Source organism: Megascapheus bottae, chromosome 22 (assembly GCF_031878675.1).
Source record: "Megascapheus bottae isolate mThoBot1 chromosome 22, mThoBot2.hap1, whole genome shotgun sequence".
In the NCBI taxonomy this organism is placed as follows: domain Eukaryota; kingdom Metazoa; phylum Chordata; class Mammalia; order Rodentia; family Geomyidae; genus Megascapheus; species Megascapheus bottae.
In genome coordinates, this window is record NC_143530.1 from 10,379,527 (window position 1) to 10,405,636 (window position 26,110).

The 26,110-nt window shown below is 41.3% G+C and overlaps 1 protein-coding gene across 3 annotated transcripts in view; it reads right to left on the reverse strand.

Moving 5' to 3' along the window:
- Zfand3 (zinc finger AN1-type containing 3) overlaps positions 1 to 26,110 on the reverse strand; it is a 194,698-nt gene that overhangs the window by 18,170 nt on the left and 150,418 nt on the right. For all 3 annotated transcript variants that reach the window (XM_090355748.1, XM_090355746.1, XM_090355747.1), the window contains one exon: positions 5,135 to 5,302. In XM_090355748.1, the coding sequence (XP_090211874.1) occupies positions 5,135 to 5,302 (168 nt within the window). The remainder of the gene's footprint in view (positions 1 to 5,134; positions 5,303 to 26,110) is intronic.

Here is a 26,110-nt window from a genome sequence, read left to right on the forward strand (position 1 = left end):
AAGAAATCTTTGCAGGGCAAATTAAAAAGAATGAACACAAACTTTGCTACTGGAACAACAACAATGAAAACCACCAATTCATTTCCATTCACAATGATCTTCCCATGTCCTCCATAAAGAAGGGTGCTACGTAGGGCAGCTACCCAGAGGGCTTCTACCCTAGTATGTGGTGCTTCTTTTATCACTAACACTGGACTACAGACCAGCTGCCAAGTCTGCCAATGCACTGGCATGGTTCGGGCTATGGCTCCAGCACACTGCCTGGAGGGCACTCTCCTTCATGGTGCTCACTACAGACCCAAAAGGGCACATGTTGGGGCATGGCTCACCTGGCAGTCCCTGCCTTGCACATGCATGAACCCTGAGCTGAAACCCAGCTGCTACCAAAACCAATTTTAAAAACTGATCATTATTTTGTAACCATAGTAATAAAGGTAGGCTCAAGCAAGAACCACTAATGGATGCTGGGTCTAGAGGACATTTTTAATGAGAAGCAAGGTTCTCAAAATATGGTCCTAGGACTGGCAATATCGACATAATCTGGTGCCTGTTTTACTGAAAACATCCAGGAGTGGTGCTCAACTTCTGTGAGACCATTTTTCGGAGGGACAAGGTAATATTTTGTTTGGGCAGTACTGGTGTTTGAATTCAGGACCCTACTTAACACATGCTTAGGTGGTGCCATACTGCTAAGCGACACCTCCCACTTTCTGTTGGCTATTTTTCATTAAGGGTCTCACAGACACGCAGCACTGTCTAGCTTCCCATCATGGAGGTTACGAGTTCATGGACTTACCTGCCTATGGCTGGCCTGGTATTACAATCCTCCCAATCTCGGCCACCTATGTAGCTTGGGATGATGGACACACACCACAGAACCTGGCCATGGATTGAGATGGGAGTTTCCTGAACTTTTCTTTTGGTGGCCTTAAACCATAACACTGGCTAGGACTGCAGGAATGAGCCTCACCAGTCTGTTTTAAGACATACTCAAGGTGATTCTGATGTCCCTCACGTTTAACCTAGACTTGAGTTCCTACAATCTGTATTTTTTCTGTGCTATACAAGGAATCCTCTATTCCCCATAACACCCAGCAAAATGTTTTGCACACAGTCATCTCAATAAGTACTTGCTGAATTTGGCTTGACAATGCACAGTAGGGTAGAGAGGGCCACAGAGGTACACGAACAAAATAAAATACTTCAGAGGCCACAGCTACAACACACTGAGCTTCAAAATGGAATCAAAAAACTTACTTTGAAATCAATAAAGTCATATTCCTCGTGAGCCTAATAAAAACACTACTGTCCAAAAGAGAGCCTATCTGCTTACAGTTTGCTAAGTCACTATCAACTGAAAACATGTTGAATCTTATGCAAGCTCTCAGATTGGTATTTATGAATTAATTGTTATTTCTGAGGAACCACACAGCAATTAACATGCCATTTTGTGGGCGTTATGCAAAAACCTACTTAGAGAATACAACAGTCAGGTGGCTGAAATGTGGCCCAGGTCTGAGGAGGATGGCAGATATCAGAAGTTATGTCCTCTAGGTGGCATTTCAAGAGACAAGGGTCCTGTAAGGAGAACAAGCTCATCCATTTGCCTACTGAGTAAAAAATGAAACATACAAACACATTCCTTCTGTGTAACTGCGTGCTGTGAGAAGCAGTGAGGATGCTCTGGGGTGCAGGATACCATCCCAGCCTTGCCACATGCCTTTCCTAATTGGCACCCTGAAAGATTTCACAGGGAAAGGCTGTTACTTTGGTATTGTTGACTTAAAGGTTATCTCCTCACAGTGAGGCAGAGGAAAATTAATCCTCAAAATTCACCTCCTCACTGACAAATCCATGAGTATGGTGTCCTGGCAATTAACAATTCCTATCAGCGATAGCTATTCCCTATGTGAGAAGGCTCAGAACACGCTTTACAAATTGCTCTTTTGAAGATCAAAAGGAAGCTGAATGTGTCTGTGTGTGCTCTGGATGAGACTGTAATTTAATGGAATTTTTAGAGAAGGCTTTGCTGGCAGTGCTTGGATGACAGCCCCGAGGCGGAGGATTCAGGAGAGCCTGGCCACTCTTCCCTTTGGAGCTTCTTCTCTGCCTTTAATTGGCACCTCATTAGAAATTAATGAAAATGACATCCTCTGTTCTTCCTGCTCTAGGCATCGAATGCTACAAAAAGGCCCATCACAATTCATAACACATTCAATTTATATAGCAATAGCTCTTAAGCATTATTTATGAGATGTGAATTTCTTGTCAGCAGTTAATAACCTGTATGGAGTGGAAGAAAAGATTGTGAAATATATATATATATATATATATATTAAAAAAAGATATTCTGAAGTGAAGAAGTGTTCTGTTTGGGTTCAAACTCTGTCCTGAGTCTTCACTTTCAGTAGTAAATTTCTGTCTTTTACCCTCTAAAACCTCTCATGGCAGTTAAGTATTTCTCTAGCACTCCATGAATCCTCAAGGAAATAACCATACAACTTACCCTTTCCAACAAGGCAGACAGGCGTGAGGAACACAAAAGCTATTTGTCAAAGGTAGTCCCAGAGGTAAAAGTTTCCACTGCTGTCCTTCATCTCTCTCTCTCTTTTTTTTTTTTTTTTTTGCTAGTCCTGGGCTTGAGCTCAGGGCCTGACCACTGTCCTTGGACTTTCTCAAGGCTAGAGCTCTACCACTTGAGCCTCAGCACCACTTCCAGCTTTTTGTTTTCCTATGTATGTGGTACCGAGGAATTGAACCCGGGTCTTCATGTATACTAGGCAAGCACTTTAACCACTAGACCAAACTCCCGGCCCCTGTTCTTCATCTCTTAAAAGTGTGACAGGTGGCACCATCATTTTTCTGGGCACATGGTGAAAGATTTTCAGTGAGCCCAACTGAACTCCTAGCTCTGTCGCACAGAGCTGACCACATAGAGCTCAGGGCTTTCTTCCTCAACAGAAAAGTCTAATCTTTCTCTGAGCAGACCTTCAGAACTGCACAAGGTAAGGGACTAGATGCTAGATAACTAGGGGGAAAAATGCATGACTATGCTAAGATCAACAGACATTTAGCTCAGGGTCCAAATGAGGATGAAAAGCCTAGCAGAACAGTCAGATGGTCAAGGTGGTCTGGCTGAGGTGGTTTGGCTGAGGGCATGGGGTGTCATCTATTTCTTGATTTTAGCTAGGTGCTAACACCTTAAGGAAACTACATCAAAGATGAAAGGAAAACCAGGAGATGTGTTACATTACTTCTGGATTACATGCTACATTGTGAATTCTCACTGCTTGCCTAACAAGAGAAGAAGCATTAGTCACTGTCAAGAGGCAAGACAGCCATTTGGTGGACCAAATGCTGTATCTGCCGTGGCAAATCCTGTGTAATAATACTGAGGATTCAGTTACTTTCCAAAAAGAAAATAGGAACGTGGGTAGTGAAATATCTGACCATTGTGCCTGAGGAACAACTAAAGACAAGAATTTGCAAGCCTCAAAGGATTAGAAAACCCCATTCCATCCCCTCCCACCCCACATTTTTTGTGGGGGGGGGCGGCTTATGGGGCTTAAACTCAGGGCTTGGATGCTGTCACTGAGCTTTTGCACTATCACTTCCAGTTTTCTGATGATTAATTGGAGCTAAGAATCTCACAGACTTCTCTGCCCAGGCTGGCTTTGAACCATGATCCTCAGATCTCAGATTTCTGAATAGCTAGGATTACAGGCAGGAGGAAAAACTTTCATAGTTTCCGTGGCAGACCACAGTATCGTGTCTCTGCTGTTTCACCAAGAATTTTAAAATGTTCTAAAATTCTCTTAAGAGTTGAGCTAGAATAAAGTGCTAGAGTTGGGTGCTAGTGGCTCATGGCTATAATCCTAGGAACTCAGGAGTCTGAAATCTAAGGATTGTGGTTTGAAGCCAGCTGGAGTAGGGAAGTCTGTGGGACTTGATCTCTAATCACCAAAAAAGCTGGAATTGGAGTTGTGGCTGAAGAGGTAGAACACTAGTCCCAGGGCTGGTACACATCAAATACTAGAATCTGCCAGCTCTGCTGACAGCCTCTGCCCCTACCCCTCATGTCAATCCCCTTCCTGATAGCCTTCTGCAGCGCTGAACAACCTGAGTGAATGCCCCAGAAGGAGTGGTTCTCGGACCCCACCCTGCACCTGTTCCTACAGCTGAACTTGTACTTTTAATCTGGCGGCACCACACAGCAGTGTGCGACAAACAGCTCATGCCAGAACAGATGCTACATACAGCTCACTTTCCAGGAGAAGCCAGTCTAGCTGCTCTGCCCTGTCATCTCCAAAATGGACAGATAAATGAGGGGCAATTGAAGTGCCACAGACTTTCTCTCCAGAAGACAGATGCAGGAAATGCAACTTTATCAATGCTCGTAATAGTGCCATTTCATGGCTGTTTCAGAGGTGGGAGCCTTAAAGGTAATTTCTCAGAAGTTAGGTCCAGTCAAAGGGTGGTCCGTTTAATAACAGAAAGTAAAAAATAGGCCAAGAAAACGAACACAACATGGGTCCAACGTTTTACCTCTAAGTAATGCAATGCATGTGGTCAAGAGGTGAGGAAGAACTGACCTAAGTTGTGTTCTAGTACAAAAAAGCATAAAGATCCTAAACACACTCCTGGCAGCGACCCTGAGAGATGTTATCACACTTGAGAACCGAGAAGGCAGAGTTACTTTATAATTATTACCACTGTTAACTCTTCCCATGAATTGAGAGATTCATCAAAGAAAATTTCCAATCAAACCTTAATGTTAAAAGGTTATGAGGGGAAATCTCCTAATTTACTGTAACTGGTAAGAAGGTCATTTAGAATTAACATCTGGATTTTATGGTATATGTCACAAAATGTTGCCTGTTTGGCTCATTCGTAAAATCATGAATGGAGAGGAGCCAGTGTGGTAAGCAACAGGGACAGGCTTTGGTGATGTAAATTATAACTTACAACAGTGGGGTGGGGGGATAAAGAGTATCCAAAAGCAAGAACCCGGGGCTCCTGGTGCTCAAGCTCTAACCCCACAGCTTACAAGAAAGCGTTAAGGAAAGACAGGCTTCGGCTACTGCAGGATCACTTCCACAGCTGCGCAATAGGTTCCACAGGGGAAGACACTTACCACAGCGACACGATCCTAATTCCTGCTGCACCAGCTCCAGTTTGGTTTGGCACTGGAAGCACCGACGTCGACTCTTCTGTTTAGACCGGCTGGCTTCCTCAGCCCGTTCAGTCCTCTCCAGCAGTCGTGGCCGCTTCACTGGTGAAGCCTCATTTTCAGACTGTGAATCTGACCAAAAAGCACATTTGGGATCAGGTTAATGTTTTGCCTTGCAAGTACAACTGACTACTACCAATACTGTCTTCTGGCCAGGTGACTGCCCCTGCTCAAAAAGGACCTGGTTTCACTTGTCTGGCTTATGTGGTGCCAACTATGACAAGCTTGTACCTTTGGAGCTGGTTTCTGCAAGTGAGGCCTGAGCTGGAGAAGAGGTAGGGATGGCTCACAAAAATCAATTCTGGGTTGTTGTTTTAAAGAGAGCCAAGTTGCAAGGAGGAGGCATTCCAGCTGGAAAAGAAATCTTGTCTTTGTTAGTACTCATGCTACAATGGACTCCAGATATTGGAAGGGACTGTAACTAATTTTTTTTTTTTCCAGTCCTGGGCTTGAGCTCAGGGCCTGAGCACTGTCCTTGGATTTTTCTCAAGGCTAGAGCTCTACCACTTGAGCCTCAGCACCACTTCTGGCTTTTTCTAAGTATGTGGTACCAAGGAATTGAACCTGGGTCTTCATGCATGCTAGGCAAGTACTCTACCACTAGGCCAAACTCCCGGCCCCTAATTTATTTCTTGAGAAAGGGTTTCACCATGTTTCTCAGGCTGGTGGAGAACTGGGACTGGCCTCAATCAGGTGGGCTGACCTCATGTTCCTGGTGTCAGTCTTCTGAATGTGGGACTACAGGTTTGCACCAGCACCCCCAGCTCAAGTATCTTTATACCACTATGCTTAACACAACTCTATACTCAAGCCCAGCATTCTTTTTTAGTTACTAGCAACCTTTTCTAGTAAACTCACTCAAGTTTCTAGTAAACTGGGAAGGATAAGGCTCTAGTATTGAAAATAAGTCAGTCTTCGTTAAGAGTGAGAAAATGCCCTAGATTGTTTACAAACTAGCAAGCCCAGCCTTCAATGTGGGGTAGTAACAGTAGCAACATGACACTAGAGGCTGTGGCACAACAGGAAGTGGAAGGTGATGTAGTGTGCCCATATAGCCCAAGGAACTATAATGCAATAAAGTTCATGTCACAGGCAGGTTGTAAGTAATGTCTGCTTTCCAAAGAAGCGGTGGCAGCATCAGGGGGCTGAGCCACGGATTGCATGGCAGGGATGCACCTCTTGCCAAGGCTGTAAAGTGTGTGTGCTAAGTTGCTCTGGGAAAGAATGTCTATCCTCAGGGTATTCCAGAGCCTCCTACTCCTCAACCCCTCCATCACTAGGCCTTGGCCTGAGCCAAAATCGTCTCTGCCAGTCTAGTACTGCTCTTCCTGCTCACCTATTTGTCCATTTCCCACATAGCAGCCAAGTAACCCCAAGTTAAATCACAGTATTTCCCTGCTCAAAACCTCTTGCTCTCCTCTTGAGTGACCCTCCAAAGACTCGGACAATGTGCTTTCCTTGCATCTCTCTCACAACTCCTGGGTGATTGACTCCTTTTGCTCTTTCCTAGCCTCCTTGCCATCCACTATCTCCAGACAATGGCACGTTCAGCTTTCTATCTGTGGACACTATTCACACAGATCTTTGTGGGATACCATTTCCTTTAAGTCTCTGCTCCACAGTCAAATCTTCAATGAATCATCTTTTCTAGACCACCCTACCCTCACACTTTCACAGCCTTCTCCCTTCTCATCCCCCACCCACACAGTACTTATCTCTTGTGACAGTTAATCTAGAGTATCAACTTGATTGGATTGAGAAATGCCTAGAAGATTAGTGAAGCAGACTTTTGCATATATGGGAGTATTTCCAGAGAGGATTAGATCATAAATCAGTCGTTTAATCCACTGATGGATTCAAAGTTTGAGCTGACTATTCAAAGACTGGCTGAAGGAAGCAGGTCTCTATGGATGCCTCTTCAGGACACCCTGGTCCCTTTCTGTAATGGCCCCTGCTTCCTATCACCATGATGGGAGTTGCTCTGGGTCATCATGCCCTCCCCACCATGAGGGAACAAGACGTCTGAAACCATGAGCAAAACGAATTCTTCCCTCCTTCTTTGTGTCTATCAGGTATGTGGTCATTGTAATAAATTCTTTAAAAACCTAGCTACCATTAGAGATTCCCTCCTTGGGAAAAAAAAAAACAAAACTAGCTACCATAGGAGAAAATAAACTCTTGAAGGGCAGAAAATTTCACTTTGTTCAATGATGTGCCCCCGTCCTTCATACATCATTCCTCGGCTCAGTAAATATTTCTACAATGAACGAATCTGGTCCTGGATCTTGTACTTTAAGTACCTTGAGTGAGAAGCAGCAGCATGCTGATATAGAAGGTTGTCTGATACCTTTCCCTAGCCTCCCTCTCAGCAAGAAAAATCATTCTCTGGTCCCAAGAGTGAGCCCCACCCCCACCACTTAGGGCAATGGCATATAGAGGCCATGCACCATTTTTGGCAACTGCAAACTTCATTTTTCATCTCATTTAATTCTTGCAGTCCTGAATGACATTTTCCTCCAGTACAAACCAACTAAATAAGGCTTTTGATGAAAACAACTGAAACTAGGATGGACCAATTTCCTACTCTGCTGAGGGGAGAAGCTGTCCAAAGCCAGGCTGTGTGGCAATTCAAGGGGCCTGCCCTACTAGACCCACGCCCCTTCTACAAGAGGAGCAGGCAACAATCTAAATCTAAATTGTCACAAAGCAACCAGCCAAAAGGAATTCACTTTGTGTGAACCACATTGGTTTCCTGAGGGTTCTTTTTCACAAACCTGCAATGGTACTATTCGTATAATAACTTTATTTAGACATACTGTCCCTTGTTGGTGGGTATACTGGTTCTAGAGCTTGAACTCAGGGTTTGGGTGCTGTCCTTGAGCTTTTTTGTTCAAACTAACCCTCTACCATTAGAGCCACAGTTCCACGTCTGGCTTTTTGGTGGTTAACTAGACACAAAGAGTTTCACAGGCTGGCACAGTGGCTCACACCTATAATCCTAGCTGCTCAGGGGGCTGAGATCTGAGGATCAAGGTTCAAAGCCAGCCTGGGCACAAAAGGACCTGAGACTCTTATCTCTAATTAACCTCTAGAAAATGAGAAGTGGGGCTTGGCTCCAGGGTAGATTGGTAGCTTTGAGCTGAAGAGCTCAGGGTCAACGCCCAGGCCAAATTCAAGCTCCATGACAAAAAAAAAAAAAAAAAAAAAGGTTCACAGACTTTCCTGACTGAGCTGGTTTCAAACCATGATCTTCAGATCTCAGCTTCCTGAGTACCTAGGATTACCAGGGTGAGCCAGGATTACCAGCTATGCAGCTGGCTGCATACACTCCCTAAAAATTCTAGAGCAAGGGGCTGGGAGCTTGGTAGAGTGCTGCCTACCATGCACAAAGACCCGGGTTCAATTCCTCAGTACCATGTATGTAGAAAAAAGCCGGAAGTGGCGATGAGGCTCAAGTGGTAGAGCTCTAGCCTTGAGAAAACCCAAGGACAGTGCTCAGGCCCTGAGCTCAAGCCCAGGACTGGCTCAAAAAAAAAAAAAATACTAGAGCAAAAACCCTAACCAGTTTTTAAAAATTAGTTGGAGAGTCTAAATTTGAAGTATCCTAACAAGAAATTATCCTCCAACATGGGATGAAAGGTAGTGAGCCATATAAGACAGAAGTAGCTGAAAATTTCTTTGTCATCAATGTTGTTAAAAGTTAGAGGGTCTTATACACTAATAACACACTTATAATATAAAAACAGGACCATTCTAGGCTTAGAGTTCTTAGAGTTCACACTAAGAGTTCTCATGAGTCTGGCCCAAACTGTCAACGCACTGTCTACGTGTGGAGCACCCACCATTGTCAAGATAATGTAACTTCCATGGAAAGAAAGTTGAGGAGGAAGGGAGAGAAAAATGAGAGGGCAATGCTACCCCACTGCTACTTTCAAATAAGGAAGAGGGTGATAAGTGATTTATTTTTTTAACTCGATGACTGGGAAAGAGAACCGTATTCACATAGGCATAATCACAATCCATCATCACCAAATTATCTGCTTTGATGGGATTCCCCCAAAATGAAGAGGCTTGCTTGTCTAGTTTTGACCTATTTTCCTCTCATTTTTTAAATCAGACTATATCTGATTAAAGAGCATTAAATAATGCCAAAGAAAATCCATAGGGCTGCATGTTGAAATTTCCCTTTATCTATTCTACATTAATATAAGCCTACCACATTATAATATACATTATATATGATATATAATTTAATATAAAGTCTACCATATTATTGGTTGATTGTACACAGAACTCACTGACTACTCCTAAAATGACAGGTTCTAAAGGAGCTTTCTGGTGTTTCCCACAGCTTCAGGCCTTACTGCGCTAGCTGTCCTCACAGAGCCCCAAGGAACACTAGTGGTTTGCCAAGAGTCAATGCCCCAGCATCTGCACAAGCCTTTCACCCAAGGCTTCTGCATACAGAGAGAATCTGGAGTTTTTATTTTCCCTTAGCTCCATCTTCAGCTGATGGTCTGTATTAAAGGGACAGAAATCTCTCCCATGGTCTACCTTGCACATATATATGTATGTATGTATGTGTGTGTATATATATATATATATATACACACACATACATACATACATATATATGCCATCCAGCAAGGTGACTGTGCTTAGGTAACTTCTTGGTGAGGCAAATCATTCTTTAGCGTCTTTTCACCAGTCAACTCTGTGTTTTAATTCAAAGCTAATGAAATAAACAGCAATCTATAGGACCATCATGTCTGTGTAAGAAATTTACATCTCCTCTGTTAATTACTTAATGAAACCTTGTGCCAAGGAGTAAGTTTCCTAAATAAGAGAAACAGATGTCCAGGGCTGGGACTGTAATTGCATAATAATGAACTGAATAAATAATTCAACTATTCAATTATAAATTTAATGTCAATTAGAACAAGACAACCAGAAAAGGATCCACACATGGCTAGCATTAAAGGAATCATGTACTGCTCATATGGGAATAAATTAGATGTTGGCTATTTACTTTTTGCCTACAAATATCATTTATGGTACCTCGAAGCATTTTCACTTTCCTAAAATAATGACAGAAAACACCTAATTAATCTACTTGCACTCTCTTAACTTGGGAGGTAAGGGTTAAATGTGAAGAGCAAGGTGAGCAGAAATAACTCTCATGTGCAGCTTTAACTGTCAGAAGAAACGAGTCTTTGCAAGGAGCATGCTCGTTAGCAGCAGGAGGACTATAGTAGCAAGCTAGAGACTGTTCCCACCCCAGGGGTTGAGACTGACTTCTAATTAAGGTCCTTCATAAAGAGCCAACAATGCAGATTTCTTCCAGTATGCCTTCTCTTGAGAAGATAATCTAGTCTGGGTATACCCACGCACACTACTGTACTCCCGTGCTAGGTTCTCAGCTCTTGGGACTCAGAAGACCCCTCCTGCTCCCTGCCAAGGTTCAGAAGGATGACAAAGATACCACATCACATCTTCTACGTATTTTATCCATGTCAGCAACCACTGCTTAATTTGTAACAGAAAACAAATACAATGATTATGACTTAAAAACAATCTTCTGAAGAAAGAAATTCTAACTATATGTTCCTAGCCAATTGCCCCCCCAAAACAACAACAAAACCCCACAAAAAACTGGTGTTAAGACTTTCAATTTAGGAACACATTTTAGCTGGCAAGCTTCACTGGAGACAACAAACAGAGCTACTTCTTCTAAAATTCTGTTTGTCTCTGACAGAAATTCACATTTGTTCCTTACTGTCACTGTTCTTGTCTTTATTCCTCATGTTCTCTCCTGGAAATTTCCAAATAAACTGTGTCAGGCTTGTCAGTGCTGCATTCCAGTCTCTCTTAATCTCCTGTCACCATGGGGCTGGCAGCTAGCACCCCAGGCTGCTAACCATTGCTGGGGACTGTGACATCTCAGGTGGACGTGGAGCTTTCTGTGCAAGCCCATACTCAATATATAGAACAGGAAAGAAAACTGGCAACAAAGGAAAGAGGGCCTTTTCTATTCCTTTCACCTACACCTTCCCTTACTTCTACATAAGAAAGATGAATCTGTTTAATCTCAGGCTCTATGACAGCTTTTGAGGTACTCAATCAGATTTTTAGAACCTATCAGAGTCTTTTGACAGATTGACATTTATGATCCCGACAGCCTGTGCAAACATCAGGAAGAGCAGTAATTAATGAATATCATGGCTCTCTCCTTCCACCATTTAAAAGAACCTTAAGCTGCTAAAACCTCTGATCATGACAAAAACAGTACACACTGGAAAAAACTGATAAAAAGAAATGAAAGAAAAAACAACACTGTTTTGTAGGTTTTGCTGTCTCCTTCCATGTTTGGCTTCAGAGTGTAAAGGGGGGGTTACATCCATCTTCTCCTAGCATCTTACTCTGAGTGCCACAGATACTAAAAATAATTTTTTGTACTTTGACTAGGACTTTTTTTTCCTTCTTATCTTTCTAATGACCCTAGCACACTTTTGAAAAAATTAGTTTATTAATCCATTATGTGGAAACAGAATGAGGTTCTGAGGGCTATTATGTTGTTGTGGAGAATGCCATCATCTTCATTTGACATGGAGATTAATTGAGCTTAAAATACATATAGATGCCAAGACCTGGATCACAGCCATTTAAAGTCAGCTGTCTATAACCTTGAGAGGCAAAAAACAAACAAACAAACAAACAAAAAACAACTATGAACATCACCCCCCGCCCCCCCCCTTCTCCAGTCTTACCCCTACCCTCCCCCATCTCCCATTCAGTTTTTCTACCTCTCTCCTTTGCTATCAGAGATAGCTGAGAGTAGGCTGCCTTACAATCTGGAGACTGAAGATCTACGACTCTTCTGTGGAGAATACAATATGGGGATGGGGGAAGGGAGTGCACAAGGGCTGATTATCTTGAGAATACATCAAAGCTATGGAGGGCTCTGCAATTCTTGGTGTGCTCAAAAAATGTAAGGCCTCAAAAATCTCCTAAGTATCTGATTTTGTGCCTCATGACAGAATGCAGAACCTACTAAATTTCTATGGAGAAACCTTCTCTCTCTCCTCTTGAGAATCAAAACCAGGTCCCCGTGCATGCCAAGGAAAGTGCTCCACAATTGGATGCTATTTCCAGGCATGGAGACAAACTACCCTGGAGGGCAGTTTGAATTATGGCAACAGAACACTCAGAAGTCATGCGTCATGATGATCTATGCCACCAAAATGGTTGGGAATAGTGACAGATGCCTGACATCCTCAGCAATGGGCAAGCACAGCAGACAGCAGGCCAGGCTAGTATGGGCAGGAAGGGAAACCCTGTCTTGAAAATAAATAACAAAGGCAAAATGGGACTGGAGGTGCAATTCCAATGTTAGAGTGCATGCTTAATAGCACGAGGCCTCAGTTCAGTCCCCTATACCACACGGGGGTGGGGAGGGATTTTTTTAAAAGAGAAAATAATTTCTAAGATTTTTCATCCTATATCTTTCCTAGTCCCATTAACCCCTCTGAATTTCTATGCAATAACATTTAATTGATATAAAATCAGTGTCTCTCTCCATCATTCTCTCGTCTCTTTTGCTATGCTGTGTTCCATCTGTCATACCTTGGCCTTAATCTTGGATTTAAGATATGTTCTATTATCTGAAAAAAAAAAATCCATCTACAAAAAATTTTCCTGATTACTTGTAGGAATACAAAAAGGTCCCTTCACATGAAAAGCCATATATCTTCATTTGAAATTCTGTTTCTTTTAATAATGAGAAAAGGCAAAGCATGTCTTTTCAGCTCTGTGTGGGCCCTACAGGCAGAAGTCAAGGCTTTCTCTTCTCAAGCCCTCTGCTAGTTTCTGACAGCTCATGTAAATCAGACCTTCTTACAAAAGGTGCACATGGGGGCTGATCGCCTATAAACCTACAAAGCACTTCGGGACTCTCCTGAAAATCCACAGTGCCTATCTTTAGTCAAGTGCCACTTCACGACACCATCTAATGAAGCTAAATTCTAAGAGGTGGCTGTTCCACAAAACATGCCAGGCCAACAAGGACTGCAGCAGTCACGCTCTGTGGCTGATCCTTGGCACAGTTCATCCTTACTTTAGCGTCAGTGTTAGCAAAAACTTTCCTTCCTGCCTAACTAAATCCTACTGTTCCCGATAGGCTTGCTTTTTCAGTTCTCACTGAAACTGACAATTAATGCTCGATAAATAATCTTTCCTTCTTATGAACTTGTTTGGGTATTTTAAGAATTCATCAATTGATTTTTTTAAATCTTGCATTTATAGACTAGATTACAGCAGAGAATAAAGGAGTGGTATTAAGGCAAAACAAAATACGAGAAAAGCAAGATTAAGATACTGAGAGAAACAGCTGCTCCTGAAGGTCCATCTACCCAATCCTCTCAAGTACCCTGACTACAAATCATTCTACAACCATAAACCGTCAAAGGCATACTCAGGGGGACTACCCGTGAATTTCCATCCTACTACTTTCTCTAATACTACCAGAAGAATAAGATCAGGTTTATTTTGACCAATTCAAGGAAAGAGAAATTTGAGAAGCCCCAAAAGTGTCTATAAATGCATATGCACCTTTTTTTCTTTCTTTCTCTTTCCTTCTTTCTTTCTTTCCTTCTTTCTTTCTTTCTTTCTTTCCTTCCTTCTTTCTTTCCTTCCTTCTTTCTGTCTCTGTCTCTGTCTCTGTCTCTGTCTCTGTCTCTGTCTCTCTCTCTCTTTCTTTCTTGCCAGGGCCTGAGCACTGTCCTTGGACTTTCTCAAGGCTAGAGCTCTACCACTTTAGCCCCAGCACCACTTCTGGCTCTTTTTTCTATGTATGTGGTACCAAGGAATTGAACCCAGGTTTTCATGCATGCTAGGCAAGCACTCTACCACTAGGCCAAATTCACGGCCCAGTGCACATTTTTTTTCATCCAGCTGTGTGCAAGATAGATAGACTTCCATTTTATTTCTTGGTATTAATATTTAGAAGTTAAACTTCCTACAAGTATGGAATAAGTCTTCTACCTCCTTTGATACCATGAAGTTGAGCAATAAAATTACATGCACATAAAATTTTACATTATGAACTGAAGTTATTCTGAACAGCAGAGGAAACACCTGTGACCTGATACTTCCTCCTCTTGTTGACTTGTATCTGAAGAGAATTGAGGAGGGGTTATCTTGGTCTCTGAAACATCTATGCCTTGGCCAGGAGTGAACTTCAACTGGACCTGCATCCTCTGCAGAAATACTGACTACTGAGGTAGAGAATTAGTGTCTTACTTGGATAATACCAAACAAGACACTAATTTTGCTAAATTAGTGTTAGAAAAATATAAATTATCTACACTCCCTTTAAGCGTTTTTAATCTTCTGTCTTGCTTATTTGAGATAATTGGTATGTTTCATATTTGATTATCGAAAATAAAACAATAGTTGGGCAGTGGTAGCTCACTCCTGTATTCCTCATTACTCAGGAGGCTGAGGTCAGAGGATTGTGGTTCGAAACCTTCCCAGGTAGAAGAGTCCATGAGACTCATCTCCGATTAACCGCCAGAAAACCAGTAGAGCTGTGGCTCAAAGTGGTAAAGCACTAGCCTTGAGCAGAAAAGCCCAGGGACAGAACCCAGACCCCGAGTTTAAGCTCCACAACTGACTCCCCTATCCCCCCCCCAAAAAAAAGATGATGATGATGATGATGATGATGATGATGATGATGATGATGATGATGATGGAAGACAAGGAAGAAGAAGAGGGCAAAAACAAAAAAGGAGATGATCTCAGTAACAGGACAAGCTCCTAATGGTTGTAATCTTGCTATGAGACGCTGTCATCCTGTAGGATACGTGCTGTAGGTTTAATGAAAGGGAAAAATGTATGAACGTTTAAAGAAATGAGCTTGAATGCATAGCTGAGTGGATGCTAAAATTAAATACCTGATTTGTTTTTAAACTATTTCTGTTTCTAATTTAGCATCAGTTTAATTCAGTTTCTCTTCCTACCTATCATTTACTTTCCCCTACCCAAAATCTAGTCTGCCAACAATTACTCTCTGGGCAAATCTGTAAGCTTATAAATAAATAACATATGTGCCTCACTTGAACTCCTTCTGATATGAAGCTGAATTAATCTGAATTTAGATTTCTTTTAAAATACCTAGCATTTTAAGCATTTACAAATTCTGAAGGCTTATCTCCTGGACAAGCGAGGAGATAAGGACTACAAGAGGTCTTCCTTAGTAGGGCAGTACCAGTGGGGTAAGTAGGTATAACCAAGTGTATGTTATGGGAGAGCTTAAGAAAGTGTTCTTTAGTGCCGGAAGTTTGGCCTAGTGGTAGAATGTTTGCCTAGCATGCACGAAGACCTGGGTTTGATTCCTCGGTACCACATATATAGAAAAGCTGGAAGTGGTGCTGTGGCTCAAGTGGTAGAGCACTAATCTTGAGGAAAGCCCAAGGACAGTGCTCAGACCTTGAGTTCAGTCCCCAGGACTGGCAAAATAAAAGACAAAAAAGAAAGTGTTCTTTAAAATGGTATACAAAAGGAAAGAGAATCCCATTTGCAAAACAAACTGTTGCAAAATAAGATAAAATAAGCATAAAAATGGTGCTGAGGGGGCAGACAACTAGATTGAGGAAGGCTGGGGAAAATACAGTCCTAGTATTCCATGTACAAATGGGCCTGGTAACTTGAGGGGATCAATGGGTGGGAGAGATGAGGGAGAATAAAGGAAGGAGTGACATGATCAAAATGCAATGCACTTAGAAACTGAGGTACTGAATCGAAAAGCCCTTTGTATAATCACTTAAAAGGTAAAATAAAAAATTAAAGTATTTTAAAAATAAAGTGTCTTTTGCTCTCATTTGAAACAGAGATAACTAATATTATTCAACTGAGTTTTCTCAACTCTCTTTGAGGGAAGAATTATCAAGATGGTATACTCAAAATCAATTAAGTGTTACATAAAATTCCCAATTTTGAAAATTGCAGCCATAAAGAATCTTGATTTTAAGAATCACACACAAGTTCTTTTATAAAAGAATACTGAAACTGTGGCTCATTATGCCTGTAATTCTAGCTACACTTCAGTGGCTGGGATCTGAGGACTAAAGTTTAAAACCAGCTTAGACAGGAAAGTCTATGAGACACCTATCTCCAATTAACCAACAAGAGCTGGGAGTAGAGCTATGATATGACTCAAGTGGTAGAGCACCAGCCTGAGTAAAAGAGCTCAAAGGCCATACACAGGCCCCAAGTTAAAGCTCTAAAGCTCTACAGCACCAAAAAGAAAAAAAAAGAATATCAAGTCTGCAACTTACTCAAATGTTAAGGATATAGATAATATACACACATACATAAACACACAGAGATATAAGGCCATATAGTATGAAGCTAATTGAAAGGACCTCCAGGATATTGAAACAAAAGCCATTTAACGAATGATTGTTGTCTTTAATGTACTATGTTGTCTCTCATCTCCTTTGCTGTCCCTTGGTTATCTCATATTGTTACAGTATCTCACTTTGTTATCTGATATATTGAATTTATTTGTATTTGGTTATTTGAAATTTGATAGGGAAGGGGGAAAACCAAGACGGGTGGGGTGTGTGTGGGGGGGAGGGAAATGGGTACCAAGACATGTGAAAGGGTATCAATGTACGTGAATTAATGCACCTTCTATCTGGCAAATATCATGTAACCCTTTTACTAATTACAATAAAAAAAATGCAAAAAAAACCCCCAGTGTAGTGAGAGACATCTGAATGGGAAAACATTAGAATTTTATGTAATAGTCTCATTATTTTTCTAGTAATTCTAAACTTTTATTTAAAAAGGAAAAATCACAAGTATATTCTTTTTTGGGGGGGGGGCAGTCCTGGGCTTGAGCTCAGGGCCTGAGCATTGTCCTTGGACTTTTCTCAAGGCTAGAGCTCTACCACTTGAGCCTCAGCACCACTTCCAGCTTTTTTCTATGTATGTGGTACCGAGGAATCGAACCCAGGTCTTCATGCATGCTAGGCAAACACTTTAACCACTAAGCCAAACTCCCGGCCAAAGCAGGAGGTTTTTTTTTTTTTTTTTTTTTACCAGAGCCGGGGCCCAAAACCCAGGGCCTTGCTCTTTCCAGGCAAGGGTGCTTCCACTAAGCCAAGCCCCGACCCCAACAAGTATATTCTATAGTTGTCATACTTAGCAGATGACTGGTAGGAGTGCTTAGCAGGATGATTCCTTCCCTGAAAAGCTGGCTGGGCTTAGCCTGATGGGAAAATGCATGACAAATGGTTGTAGCATGCAATCAACAGTAAAGGTCAAAGCTCATGCTTCCCCAGGTTTGTAGAAAAATCAACACTTACCTGTATGTATACTTTACTGATCTAAATCACAGACTCTTACATGCCCATCAGTCTATAATCTGCCAACCCCAGTAAGGACTCGTTTTTAACTGTGCCAATTATTGTAACTGCTGTTCCAGGAATAAAGATGACCAAAGTCTTAAGATGTGATTTTAATCTTCGAGAAATGGACTTATCAACAAGTTGCCAAGGAAAAAGTGAAGCTGAATTTTGTCAGTTACAGGAACTACCAGTTAGAGCCAAGCTGGAAAACAAATGCTGCCATAGCTAATTCCTGCCATTCAAGACAGCACTAATTCCCTCTTGCCATCTAGCTTCTTTTAAAAGCCATCTTCTATATTAGACATAAAATTCAAGCCATATTGTAATGACACTATCTTTACAGAAGACTTCAATTTTTCAAGGGGGAAAAAAACAGAACAGCAGCGTCTGTGTATTGTTTCTCGTAAATTCAAGGTAAAAATTATAAAGATTGTCTGCTATAGGATGTCTTCCTTGCTAAAGGAAAAATAAACGGCCTATTTTCTTCCTCGTATATGCATACATTTTTAATAAGTTTTACAGGGCCAATGAATGTGGGATATGCATAGTATGAAACAAATTCCCCATCCATTGAGCTAATGGAAAAGTGGTTTATTTAAAAATCTAGAGTTGTGGTTCTGTGATTGGGGAATGGCTTTCTCAAACTATGTGGGTGGACACTGATAATGAGACAAAAGAATTTGGAATGGCAGGGAACGTAAGGCTAAATAAGCTTTTATAGCAGAGCATGAGCATGCACCAAAACCAATGCTACATGCATAGTGGGAGGCTAGGAATGGAGCCACAGAGGCACATAGCTGTTTAGACTAAACAATATGAAGTCTACCCATGACAGAAATACCTCTAAGGTTGAACCATCTGATTTGTAGTCACAAGCAAGTGAATTTGTCTAAAGTATCTTCTCATCTCAGTTTAGATACAAAAAATCAGTTTTAAAGTACAAGTAAAATTTAAAACTACTAATAAAATATAGATCAATAGGGCCAGGAGTGTGGCCCTATTGACTGTAGAGTGTTTGCCTAGCATGCATGAAGCCCTGGGCTGGATTCCTTGGTACCACATGCATAGCAAAGGCTGGAAGTGGTGCTAGTTCAAGTGATAGAATGATAGCCTTGAGAAAGCTCAAGGACAGTGCCTAGGCCCTGAGTTCAAGCCCCAGGACTGGCAAAAAGATAGATAGATGGATAGATAGATAGATAGACAGACAGACAGACAGACAGACAGCAGACACTATAAATACACAGATAGATAACAAATTCTAGTAATGCTTTGTGGCCACTAAATTGTAATGTGCTACAGAAAGAAAAGAGTGACAATCTAGTTTTTGTAAAACTAGATAAAAATATTATTTAAAAAAGTTAAAAGTCGGGTGCTGGTGATTCACGCCTGTAACCCTAGCTACTCAGTAGGCCGAGATCTGAGGATCATGTTTCAAAGTCAGCCCAGGACAAAAGTCCATGAGACCTATCTCCAATTAACCACCAGAAAACTGGAAGTAACACTGTGGTTCAAGTGGCTGAATGGTAACCTTGAGCTGAAGAGCTCAGGGACAACACCCAGGCCCAAAGTTCAAGGCACAAAACTGCCCCCCCTCCAAAAAAAAGAAAAGTTAAAAGAAAAACAAAAACAAAAACCAGCTTAGAAAACATCTCTGAAATGAGAACAGGGAATGGGGATGGAAAGAGAAGAGAGAAATTATTTTCTATTTTCTGTCTTCCTTCCCTTCCCTCTTCCTTTCCCCTTCCCTTTATCCATCCATCCATCCATCCATCCATCCATCCATCCATCCATTTAGCTTTTGGTCCTGGCCTTGGAGTTTGAACTCAAGGCCTATGCACTGTCTTTGTGCTTTTCTCCTTCCTCCCCATTTTTCTCTTAAGGCTAGTGATCTACCATTTGAACCACTGCTCCACATCCAGGTTTTTGGTGATTAATTGGAGATATTTCCTGTCCAGGCTGGCTTCGCACTGTCACACTGCGAACTTATTAACCTCCTGAGTAGCCAGGATTATAGAGCAAGCCACTGGCACCTGGCTGAAGGGGAACAACTGCTGGTTCAGAGGCTGTCAAATTGGGGTCCACCGAATTTTATTTATTGACTTATTTTTGTGCCAGTACTGGGGCTCGAACTCAGAGCCTAGGTTCTTTTTCTCTGTGTTTTCACTCAAAGCTAGAGGATCTACCACTTGAGGCACAGCTCCATTTTATGATTTTTAAGGCAATCTCGTAAAACTTCTGTAAGGATTATTTTCCACTACTACAGTGAAATTTATCTTTTTAATCAAGACCTAAAAAGAAGGTCAAACCAAACAAGTTCTTATATTCAAGTTTCTTGATAAGACAAAGGGATTTCTGGTGTCCTGACATTTCTAGCACTGACTGCTTCGAACACAGGAGTCTTCACTACTCTCTCTCCTTCCCTCACTCCACTAGCCATCTTCTTCCCACATCCACATTCTCCCTGGTGACAGGATGGCTTCAGAGTCCATCACTTTCCTCAGTCACGCTGTTTGTGACCACTTGCCCAATATATCCTTCAGATACCTTCTGTTCACATTTCTGTTATCTCTCAAGCAGCCAGTTATCATGTGAAGAACAACTGCTTTACTTTCAGCTTGTGGCATCATCTATGTTTTTATTCAGAAAACAGTGACCTTCTAGGACAAACTGCCTAGTTTATCTTGTCTCAGCTGACCATCTCTACAAGGGAAGAGAGTATCAGTATCTGTATCTTCTTTCTGATGCGCTTGGAAGGATATAATGTATTTGGGGTTTCTGGCACTGTACCTCTGTATACCTCTTCAATTTCATCTCTAATAGTTTCTTCCTTCTCTTCCTGGGTCCCTTTGGTTTGTATTTTAACAAGGGTAAACAATTTTAGCCATCTCTACATCATAATTATTTGGTCATAAGGCTTGAACTCAGGGCCTGGACACTTCCTGGGCTCCTTTTACTCAAGGTTAGTGCTCTATCACTGTGAGACACAGCTCCATTTCTGTGTTTGTTTGCCTTTTTTTTTTTGGTGGTTAACTGGAGAAAAGAGTCTCACGGACTTTTTGCCCAGGATGGCTTTGAACCGTGATCCTCAGACCTCAGCCTCCAGAGTAGCTGGGATTATAGCCATGAACCATCACTGTGCCTGGCCACTCATTACTTTTATTGATAGTGCAGCTAGCTCTATAATGAACAAGTCAGTATCCCACTTTTATTTCCTTATTACCAAAGGCCTCTTAGTGATTTCAGATCATATTATACTAACTTCTATCACTTTTTTTCAGTGGACTGCAAACCATAACAATGACTTTCTCTAATCTTCTTTACATACATCTTTACTAATTCTGTAAAAATCTTCTTTAACTCACCCATCCTTTCTTTCCCGTTCCCCTGAGAATAGTCAGTCCTTAGCTCCTTATTCTTCTGCATTCATTTCCTTACTTAATCATTGTTTCTAGGTTAATAATCTCCAGAGTAGCTTCTTATTTAAAATTTTCCACTGGGTTATCTAAAATTTAGTTCATCAGGAATCAAAAATAGTTTCAACTAGTTTTCCTTTCCATTCTTCCATTGACATCATTATGTCTCTCCTTCCTCAGTTCTCTAGGGTTTACCCTTTACCTTCCTTATTTGTTGTACTCTAATTAGCTGTCAAATCACATCAATTATGTTACAAAAAAAAATCTGACTCATCTCTTTATCTTCATACGACTGGCCACTACCCATAGAATTGCCTCCTAATAAACAAGTATGAAATTGATTCCCCTCTCCTTTCTCCTGCGCGCGTGGTGCGCGCGCGCGCGCGCGCGCGCGCGCGTGTGTGTGTGTGTGTGTGTAACTTAAAACATCAGAGAAAAACTACTAACCACAGTGTCTCATTTTGTCCTATTTCACATGACAAATGATAATTTCTCTAGTAGTAAGAAGTCTGGAAAATATAGTGTAAAGAAGTGTATCATTTAAACACACAAGTGACAAACAGGTAAACTACCCAGACACTCATAAATTCCTCATTCTACAAGTAAGCCCTTCTCAAAAGTATTCTTTCATGCCTCTGGTACAATTCCCTAACTCAAGTGTCTATTTTCTGTGATTTAATAAAGTGTGTGGTGAAAACTGCACAAAAGCTGTATTTCACTTTCCTCCAAGTACCAGATGTTCTCGGGCTTTACTTCAAGTTTTCCACTGTCACTTTCTTCCCACATGCCAGTATTACTACTTCTCGTGACCACAAGCACTTCACTGCGGAGGGCTCTGTTTAAAAGAGATAAGCCCACATTGGTGTTACAATTGCCCCTAATGACTGTCGTATTCCCCAGTCTTCATTTGATGAAATAAATGTAAGTTACATCTGGTGTTCTCTAAAGCCGCACATTTATCACTTCTTTTGCATGTCTCTATGGAATCAACGAGTACATGACTCTGTCACAGTGCTCTTTTAATAACGTGCTGACTAACCACAGAGCCCAACTGGCCCTACCTTCCACATAAACAACCACTTCTGAAGATGTGATCTATAACCACAACAACAGGCACTACAATAAGATTATGGCTTTAATCGGTCATGATTATGAACTATTTCTGAAGACATTTCATAAAGGAGATGCGTTAGGAGCACACACAGGTATGAGGAATAAGTACCAGCCCACCTGCTGGCAGGAGAGGCAATGGGACTGTCTCTCTTCAGACATATGAGCAAGCAGGAAAACGGATAACACAACTTGTCTTGAAAGCAAGCAGCAAGATGAGGTAGTAAAAAGCCATCAGCATACATCATCCTATCATGGTCCAGTGTCATCCCCAACCCCTATTAGCTGTCGCTGCATCAGCGCAAGTCCCAGACACTTTATCCTGTTTATAATTGCTGATGAGCAGTAATAAGGCCTCCATGCCTCAGCTCCCGTCCGTTCCACTTCGGCACCCACCTATTAGGTAATAATTTTTATTTACAGCCTTGCTTGATGCACTGTTCTATTAGGACAGCCAGGAACTGGGGGTGGGGAGGAGAGTCTCCTTAATGGGCAGTATCATTGCAAGGCTCCAATGATTTATAATGCAGCTTTTTGTGGCTGTTCTAGCACACTGCTTCCAGTGGCTGTTCTAGCACACTGCTTCCAGTAAGACTGCTACATCTCTAACATGCTGGCCCTGACAGGCACATGGGTGCTATGCAGACATCTGAAAAGTAACCTCCAAAATCCAAAAAGGGAAACTAAATCTCCTCAAAATTCTTTAGGCTACACCAGTGCAGCACACGAGCAACTAATTAATGTACTCCTAGGGCTCTTTCTCTTGTAATATATAATAAAACAAACCAAAAATAACATACAGCTTCTAGCCATATTCTTAGATCACAAGGTTTCCACACCAAAGTCTAGGCCATACATTCCCCCTAAAACAACAAGACACATCATGCTTCTCTTTCCTTTTTATCCTGGATTTTATTTTTATTTTTCATGTACAAAAATTTCTCTTGCCAAGACTGGAGGCCTGTTTGCTATCCACTTATATATTAACCTTTTCTCAGAATGGGAGCCTTCTATAGAGTAAAATCAAAACAAGACCTCTAACACGAGCCTTTGACTTCAGCATTACATACTGAGCTGGCCTGCAACAAAAACACAGGGACTGGAAGCAAAGAGGACCTGTCATTTAGAGTGACACTTAAAAGCAAGTAAGTGTTCCCTGACATTTTCTGGAATATATATATTGTATGAGATGTCTTTAGACTCAATGCTGTTATGTATACTGATTATCAGATGATCTACTTTTGTGCCTTACTCCCTCATTCTATTTTTTAGCATAAGCAACTGAGGTGGACTAGTTATTAGAGGGGGAAAAAAATCACCAAGAGCAAGAAAACAAAGCATTGAGATTACTTCCCTCCTCAATCTTCCAGAAAGTGGACCAACACCACATCTGGTCAGGAGCGCCGTAGCTACCTTAAAAACCCCAATCAACTTCAGTGAGAACTATTTCTATAACGTGGTTAAACGTAGCAAATGGCACCTTTTCAATTAAGAGAAAATTTTGGCAAATATTTGGTATTCATTTTTTCCCACACCCCAGGAACCAAATTAACTTCTTGAGGACCCCAAGATGGTGAGTATACAACATTTTTCCAAATCCTCTTTTCCGTGCTATGACAGATTTACTGTTTTGATCTTTCCTCAATGGTTGTATTAAATGCTAATAAAAAATGAAAGCTTTATATCTTCCTTAATATTCTTCTGATGAGGACTTGAATATTACATAAGTATGTCAAATTTCTAATTTTCTGCCTCAAATGCTGATACTGCAGACCTGAGGGAAGAACTGTATCTGAAGGACCAAAAAAAAAAAGAAAAAAAGTGAATCTGAGTTGAACAAGTACTTAAACCCCCTCCTTTCAAACCCAGCAGAGCAGAAGAAGACATGAAGCCACTGAAAAGCCTGTAGTGATACTGACCAGTACAATGCACAGATGCTTTCAACTCTTTAGGACTGAATGATCCAGGTGAAATGCTGTCACGAATACTGCTCTACCACAGATAAAATACACAGAGGCAGGTATTTCTAAGATTTATAGGATCATCTTTGATTTCACACCTACACCCTTTAGCTTCTGAAATAAGAGATTTTATATAAACCTCTCAGTAACATAAAGGAACATAACAGCAATGAAACATTTCCCTTTCCTGGCTTCTAGACAGTGGTGGAGAAAGTGTTCAGCATGTTAATCTTAACTCCCAGGTGATGGGGACTCTTGTCTCTGTAAAAACAGATCATACAGATGATAATAATACCCTATGCAGCCTACCTGAGAGAAGAGTGAGTAAACAAAGGCGGATGGGATGGGTTATTCTAGTTCACGGCTTTGGTCTTCATGGAAAAGGTAAAACAGTTGACCCCAAAGAATAAATATGTGCAGAGAGGAAAGAAGGGAAGGAGGTAAATATAGCAGGCAAGGATATTAAACAGAATTAACATGCTTCTTACAGAGCAGAAAAATAATGCTTTTTGAAAATCCTGACTTGTTTCCAGTCTCTTTGCTTTAATCTCATGCAATACTACAGTTCCTTATGGCTCCACAAACGGTTATTTTACTTTAAACTCTGCTAATTATAATTACATTTTTAAATAGACACAGCATTAATCTATCATTTTTCAATTCTATCACAAAGGGCTGAGGATGTAGTCCAAGTGGTAGAATATATGCCTAGCACTCATGCTCTGAGTTCAAAATACTAGTAATAAAAAAAAAAGTCTACACTTATGAGAGAAAATCATCTACCCAATATAACTGCTAGAATAAAAGTAAAAATGGATAATGAAGCAAGTCTGTTGACACTATCATATAATTAAACCTGCCTATGAGTTTTTCCTTTAAAAAAAAAAAGATCTTGTTGTGGGGGCTGGGAGCATGGCCTAGTAGTAGAGTGCTTGCCTAGCATGCCCTGGGTTTGATTCCTCGGTACTATATACACAGAAAAAGTTGGAAGTGGTGCAGTGGCTTAAGTGGTAGAGCACTAGACTTGAGAATGCTCAAGGACTGTGCCCAGGCCCTCAGTTCAAGCTCCAGGACTGGCCAAAAAACAAAAGATCTTGTTGGTACTATGGTTTGAATTCAGGGCTTCAGGCTTGTTATGTAGAATGAAGGCTTGCAGCCCTTTTGGCATCGTATAAAATTGGGATGACACACAAATGTCAGTGCCAAGGTGTCCAGCCCCCGCCCCCACGACTTCTCTGAGAGGGAAGAGGGAATGGAGTCACAAACTTTTCTCCCATGCTAGCCTGGAACTCCGATATTCCTTCTGGGATTACAGGCATGAACTACCTTAAGTGAATTCTTTTCTCATTCTAACTACAGAAATAAAGGGACTGTAGAGACAGGTGTAATGGTAATCTCAGCATCCCTGCATCACAAATTCTAGCCCTTCTCACAAGCAAACCAAAAATAAAAGAGAATAGAAAGTAACTGCAAAATGAAAGCAAAGTAATCCACTATGGAGGATGCAATTCCGTTCTATATGCTCACTATTCAACATATTCAAGCACTGTGGCACTCAGATGGTGCGGGTCCATCCCATGTGATCGGGGCAGAGTTCTTGGACTAGTCACTGCTTACGAATCTTTCTGAAGAGCAAGTCCTTCTCCAGTTCATTTGTTCATTACAGAGACTTCAATTTCAAGGTACATCTAACTCAAAATAAAATAAATACAAGTAATATTTCTTCTACTGTAACTCTGCAAACTTTAAATAATAAAGTCTAAGAAAAGGCCACAAAACATTTTAACCACTTTCCAAATAAAACCGACCAAAGGGGATGACCATGGCTCGAATCATAATGTTTTCATTCATGACATAATTAGGGGATTAGAAAGATAAAAACAAGGCCAGGTGTAGTGGCTCAAGCTCAGATAGCCACAAGGCACAGATTAGGGGGGAGGTATCACCATTTGGGGTGGGGGGAAGAATTCATGAAATGCCATCTCA